We start from the raw sequence: 7,234 nt of genomic DNA on the forward strand, positions 1-7,234 counted from the left end.
GCTCGCGTACCGACGCGAATGCGTTGTACAGTCCTTCCAACAACGCGAAACCTATTCTGAATCTATACAAAATTCAATGGCGAATGCCTCACGTCACATTGGATGAAGTACATAAGCTGTCCATGCTACAGATTTTAGACAGCGACAGACCAATCGACATGACCTTTCGATCGTGGGATCTGTACGAATATCCTCTACTACACACAACTACGAAGCATACATGGGCGATAAAAACGGCTCTACAAATGGAAAAACCGCGATACGTGATATTCGCTTTGCAAACCAATCGAAAGAACAACTTAATGAAAACGGCTACACGATTCGATCATTGTGCATTGACAAATATTCGACTTTACTTGAACTCGGAAACCTATCCATACGATGATCTAAATATCGATTTCGAGAAAGGTAAATACGCGTTGCTCTATGACATGTATGCAAAATTCCAAGAATCATACTATGGAAACTGTGAAGCGCTACTCGATGTCACGGATTTCTTGCAATACGGTCCACTCGTCGTTCTCGATTGTTCTCGACAAAACGAAGTGTTAAAAAATGCTACGGTTGACGTGCGAATTGAATTTGAATGTCGAACCGACGTCCCCCCATCGACAACAGCCTACTGCTTAATAATACATGACCGTATCATGGAATACAATCCACTAACGAACATTGTTCAAAAAATTACTTAAAAAACGCTTGTACAAAAAATATATACTTTATCAAATAAAAAATTATGTGAATGATTTTTTATTTAAAAACAATCCTCATCCTTGCAATAGCGCTGTACCACCCCTCGAGAGAGTTTCTACTCCACTTTTTCAGAGTGGTATAGAGTTTCCCCCTTATCTTTTTACCGTATGTAGGATTGTACCCTCGAACGTGCTTCATGATTCTTATTCATATCATTGCAAGAGGTGCGTTTCATAATCTGTGACAGCATTATTTCGCTGCTGATGCCGAGTTGTCAAGCTGGGGAAACATCTGAACACAATCCTACATCACCGAGAGAATTTCTACTTCACTTTTTTTTTTCAGAGTGGTATAGAGTTTCCCCCTTATCTTTTTGCCGCATGTGGAATTGTGCCCCAGATGTTTTACGGTTCTTATCCATATCATTGTAAGAGGAGCGTTTTATAATCTGTAACAGCATCCTTTCGCGGTTGATGTTGACTTGTAAAGTCTGAGGAATTTTGTCTTTCCTCTATGAGACTTTTCTAATCTAGCAAGCTGTAGTAGTGGCGTTCTTTAACGGTTTGGAGTTACCAGGCCAAAACATCTGGTCACATCAGTTCTCTCGATTAGCACTGATTGAATTTCGCGAGTTCAGATTTCATTATCTACTGCAACGAAACGTCTTTTCTAATCTCACGAGATTTCATTGCATCTTTTCCGGAGGGGGTACTTGTATAAAACAATGGGTGTTGGCAATGTCCAAGCACATTTCAAGATGTTATACCTAATTATTGAGGCTGAAGTTTCCCTCAGTGGGTATTTGGAGTTGATGCTAAGTATAAAGAAATAAATAATATTTTATTAAAGATATTTTAATTAATAAATATTATTACAGATTTTCAACACGGAGGAGGAGCGAACAGCGTTCATCAGGGGATGGCAGTATGCCGTGAGGCATAGTGCTGATGAATGGGACGCGTTTGCCACAATTGATATTCCATTAGATATGGTGCGTAAGTTACCAATTTTTATATTTATTAATAATTAACAATTAAAAAATAATTTTTATATTTATTAATAAAAAAAAAAATGATTAATATTAAAAAACTTTTTTTCTTTTCAGGACATCAATGAGCAATAATTTGTATCATAAAAAAAGGAATCCCTCAACCCAGTCAATATTTTGAAGTAATGTTTTAAAAATTTCAAAAATGTAAAAAATTTTTTATTTAATTATGATTTATTTAAAAACAATCCCTCATACTTCTCAATCTACTACTCAATCCTACTTAATGTAATAAAATTTTTTTTATAATAAAAAGCATTTTGAATTAAGATGTATTTTTTTATTTACAAAACAATCCTCCTACTTCCCAATCTGAAGCGCATAGAATATAATGTTTTCATAGGATGCGTCTCCATACTTTTTTTCTTTTTATAGATAAAATTTCTCAATCGATACTGTAATGCCCCCAAGGAAGAGTATTGATCAAATTATTACAAATATATCGCTTATCGTCGTACGGGCTCAATGCTAATTTTATTTCCGACATCGAATACACCTGATGTCGTACAGACGCTATACAATTACTGCTAACACTCTTTTCGGTATGATTATTAAGACATTCGACATAGTCTTCGAAACTTATATCTCGAGCGGTAACGTTTGTCCTAATGCCTTTGATCTTTTTGGTTTCGCAATCATCATGCACGCGAATCGCATACATTTTCGAACGAAGTCCTACGAACTCTGTCATGATTTTACCGCCATTCTCATCCTTCATCAATCCGAGCTGTTTCTTGTTTGCAATCGGAACACCGTAAACGTTGTTCACTGTATAATTACTGGTGTCATATCGATGGATATCACGTTTCAGCAGCGTCTCGTACGCGTCATCGCAAGTGATTTCATATATCAGACTATCCGTGTCTGTGTATAAAATCTTACCATTTTGCTGGAATTTTGGATACATGTACTCGTAATGAAAAGTGTATAAATGAAATTTTGATATATCCAATATGGACATGCCTACGTAGATGGGCTTGTAAAATTTAACGAGCAGCTTTTTCATCTGAATTGCGACGAAGTCTTTAGAAAACACTGTATAACTGTGAAAATTTGGTCTAGCTATCAATAGTTCAACTCCGTGTCTACCATTCCATCGAGAAAGTAATTTCACGATCGCATGATTTCGAACGTTCTCCATCGTTTTTCCAAACACAGCATTGTTCATTAATTTGAACAAATTCTTTGAAAAATCGTTGGTTGCGTTAGTGCGTAATTTTGTATTCAAGTCGATATATTCATGCAACCATCGTGACTGTTGAAACTCTAGAATTCGATGAATTTTCTTCAATTTCAGATTATGTTTTAAACTTTGCTGGAGGTATCGATAATGTATAACGTATCGCTCCTTATTGCGAAGTGTTGCCAGCAACTTTCTTTGACTCGAGCTGGTTGCTGCATCGTGACTTGGACAAAATGGAAGATCTGCGTGAGCATCGTGAATTTCGCGTGGATACTCTAAATCAACCTCCAAAATGTATCCTACAGGGCTATCGATTGGAATGGATTCAACGTTGAAATTATCAATATCCTCCACCCATCGAAAGTCTCTGTGCGGTAGAGGTTGCGACATGGCCCAACCATACAAATTATTCACGTCAAAATACATTAAGTAGGTGGATGGTTTACTCGAATCGTGCGTAGACAAATATTTGTTGTTTGCATATGCATATCTGTGAGAACATTGGCTCAATCCACCACGTATTCCTCGCTCCACGAACAAAAGCATATCGACGTCGGTGAACAACTCCAATTCAATCTTCGTCATTTTCAACATCACATCCCACGCGAAACCGGGGAGCGTGAAATAATGTGCTGGATCAAGCTTATAATTCTCGAGACAGTCATCGCGAAAATTTTCGAAAACATCCGCCAACAACAATACATCCAATTTTAGATATAAATCACTGTACTCTCCTAGCGTTTGTATGGTGAAACGCGACCAAACAGTATTTGCATGAAGGTAACCGACGTCGGATATCTCGCTACCATTTAACCGATTGTAAAATGCTTCGCGCGGCGGTAAACATGTATCATTTAATTTATCGTACGATGCCAGATAGTCGTATGGAAACACGCCTTTTCTGGTCAACAGGTTGAAATCATCGTTAGAAAGATGTGTAAATTCACCTCGTACGATGCATAATTTATTTTTGTCTAAATACGATGACAGCTTGTCCAGACTTGAGTTCAAGAACTTGAATGAGTCGATGAAGCGAAATTTTAAGAACTTTACATACTTTCGTTCTTCACCCGGCTGTCTCCCGATGGAAACGTTTTTCGTGAATGAGATATACTTCTCTTTCGTCAATGGTAATACGTCTATCCGTCCCTCAAACGAATTTGCTAATTCTTTTATGATGAAATGTGCATCGTAGCCTGATAAATTATGGAAAACCACTGGTATCACGTACGAAGATTGATAGCTTAAATTGCATTCGTTATGAGCTGGACCACGATATGCGCCCGTGAAATGACAATGATCACGCACTCGTATATCGTTTTCCTCAAACGTTTTCTCACAGACATGACAATGTGTGGCTGTACGAAAATTTAATTTTTCTGCTTCAGTTAGTGGATTCATTGGCACCGTTTTATCAAATAGCGGCTGTAATTTCTGACTCAGCTCGTACAACCTGTTTGCAAACCATGCAGCGCATCCCGCTTTATCACGATAAACCTGATACTCGCACAGCGATTCATCGTAGCGACAATGTATATAGTATCCTATACTAAACGCGTGGTGTTGTTGATATTGTACGCGTGCTGCACGGTCTTCTCCCTCCTGTTCCTCAGGCAGCAGCAGACACTCCAAGTCAGCATAGATAATGAATGGTGTCTGTTCTTTGTTTACAAAATTTTTAAAGTGTAACCACTTATCTTCGCTCGTTGGAAGCGTCAGAGCACAATCATTCATTCGTTCACAGTCGATTGTATGAATGTTTAATCTCTCCAGCGTAGGGAAATATTGCAGGCACCTGTGGGAAGAAAACTTTTCTTGCTTCAAAGAATTTAAAAAAACAAAAAAACGTGCAACTTACCGATCACAAATATGTTTATGATTTTTCTTCTTGCTAAGCTGTGATGAAACCAATCTTGACAAATTTCGTATACATGCGAAATGGCCGTGCGTCTTTGCAGCATTCTGGATAAACAGCAAATTGACATGTCTTCTCCGTTTCTTCTCAGTCAAATGAAGTGTTACACATTTCTTGCGCACCCATTCGAACACGTTTATGGAAACATCGTTTTTTCGTTCAAATTTTCGAATGTCTTTGAACAGCATAGGCGATTGAAAACCTTCGGTTTGAAGCACTGTTTTGTAGTGTGGATATGATGATAAACGCGATGGATTTGTCTTGGCCGGATAGAGACCCACCACGACCGCCCAAAAAAAGCATGCCTCATCCTTGTTATTCACATTCACGACCGCTTTTTTCAGCTGAATCGTTCGAGGCAAGTAGGTTTCAGTGGTGCAGCCGGCTTGCAATGGCTGGTATTTGCTAAAGTTCACAATCAAATGCAGTATCTTCGACAGTGCCCACCCGCTGTCTCGCTCTTGAAACTCTTCCAACGATGTCAAAATCGTTGGTACAACGTCTCTCTGATACCACTGTCGTAGATTGCTTGTCCGAAACAATGCAACGTTTCGCGTGCCGAAACTTTTCACGGAAACCTCGTTGGTGTGTTGCATGAATTCTGCCTCCAACGTCACGCTAGCTTTCAGCGATGAATGTACGTTTAAAAATTCTGTAACGCGCCCTGTAACCATTCGTTTCGCATGTTGTAAAAATTGTTTGGGATCGATATGTTCGATGTTGATAACGATGCCGGTTGATATGCGATTCTTAAACGCCGACTCGACATTTTCCCAACGGAGCGTCGAGGCTCTCGCACCGCCGCGATCATATAAACCTCTACCGGTGTGCGGCGAGGAAATACGTTTGTGCAATGAAACGTTTAAAGTTTTCATACGACACATAGTTGATGTTAAACTAGATTTCATGCTTCCCGACAATTCATCCTTTGCACTGGATAGGTAATTGATGCAGCATTGCAGAGACTCGATGTACGAGCGATGCCATTCGTGATACTCGTCCATAGTTTTCAGCAGCATTGACATGCTTGTCAAACACCTCAACATTTTTTTCCACGTTTCAATCATCTTGCTACCGCACAGTTGTCGACAAAAATATTCCTTTCAACTTTAATTTGCTAATTTCCAGTTCTCAAAATATAATTGCACTTTACAATGTAACGGTGGCACCGTTTTTAACTATGAATATTAAATAACTTTTTTTTGTCACGGCAAACGTTTGCAACGATGGAACGTTTGCAAAGACTACAATTCACATTCCATCGTGTCCTATTTATTCATTGCTACCCTTAGAGATAAGGGTGATGTCTAGATGACGTAAGAAAGAAGGGGGCGGTGCCTAACAGCTCTGTCCTTGGCCTAGATGACGTCAGAAAGAAGGGGGCGGTGCCTAACAGCTTTGCCCTTGGCCTAGATGACGTAATGCTTGTGCAATACCATTAAGTGATGACTCAGCAGCTCTGTCCTTGGCCTAGATGACGTAAGAAAGAAGGGGGTATGACTCAGCAGCTCTGCCTTTGACCTAGATGACGTAAGAAAGAAGGGGGCGGTGCCTAACAGCTTTGTCCTTGGCCAGATGACGTAATGCTTGTGCAATACCAAAGGAGTATCATCTTTCATAGGGATTGTCCCCCCTCCCCGCGAAAAAATATGATGCAATAAAATATGATGTAATATATGCTTGCGCAATACCGCTCTGCGGTACCACCCCTTAAGTGATGACTCAGCAGCTCTGTCCTTGGCCTAGATGACGTAAGAAAGAAGGGGGCGGTGCCTAACAGCTTTGTCCTTGGCCTAGATGACGTCAGAAAGAAGGGGGCGGTGCCTAACAGCTTTGTCCTTGGCCTAGATGACGTAATGCTTGTGCAATGCGGTACCGCTCTCCCGTGAATTGGAAAGTTCCTCAGAACCGCCTGAATTGGGAAGTGATCCAGAACCCGCCTATATATCCTACTGGTCGACCCCCCTCCTTTTATTTTATAATATTTCATTTTATTCTATATATATTTTATATTCTATATTCTAAATTTTATCTTTATCTTTTATTCCCCTTTATTTTGCCCCCCTTCTTATGTTTGTTGTGTTTTGTCCATTGTATTTATTTACTTATTATTATTTATTTATTTATTGACTTTTATTTTATCTATTTTATCTATACACCTTTTCATTTATTGATTTTATCTCTTATTTTATCATATTTTTAAGTTTTATGAGGGTCTACGTGGGGGGTGGGACGGGGGGAGGGGACAGACGCGAGCCGGAACTCGCCTCTGTCCCCTCCTTGTCGCGTTGCGGAAAAAAATACAATGCAGCGTGTACGAGTATTTGCACATGTATAAAAATCGGATGGCGCGGTAACAAAAATTCTAAATTATACAGCACAAGTTGCAGCAATG

The 7,234-nt window shown here is 39.5% G+C and overlaps 1 protein-coding gene across 1 annotated transcript; it reads right to left on the minus strand.

Annotated features, from left to right (window-relative positions):
• Positions 1-2,126: 2,126 nt before the first annotated feature.
• LOC143215864 (uncharacterized) lies at positions 2,127-5,864 on the minus strand. Its single transcript, XM_076438444.1, has 3 exons — positions 4,783-5,864; positions 3,115-4,719; positions 2,127-2,826 (listed from the first exon to the last, which is right to left on the minus strand). The coding sequence occupies exons 1-3, from the start codon at positions 5,862-5,864 to the stop codon at positions 2,127-2,129; spliced, it is 3,387 nt and encodes a 1,128-aa protein (XP_076294559.1).
• Between the last annotated feature and the right edge of the window lie 1,370 nt (positions 5,865-7,234).

The sequence above is a fragment of the Lasioglossum baleicum genome, chromosome 14 (assembly GCF_051020765.1).
Source record: "Lasioglossum baleicum chromosome 14, iyLasBale1, whole genome shotgun sequence".
Taxonomy (NCBI): Eukaryota; Metazoa; Arthropoda; class Insecta; order Hymenoptera; family Halictidae; genus Lasioglossum; species Lasioglossum baleicum.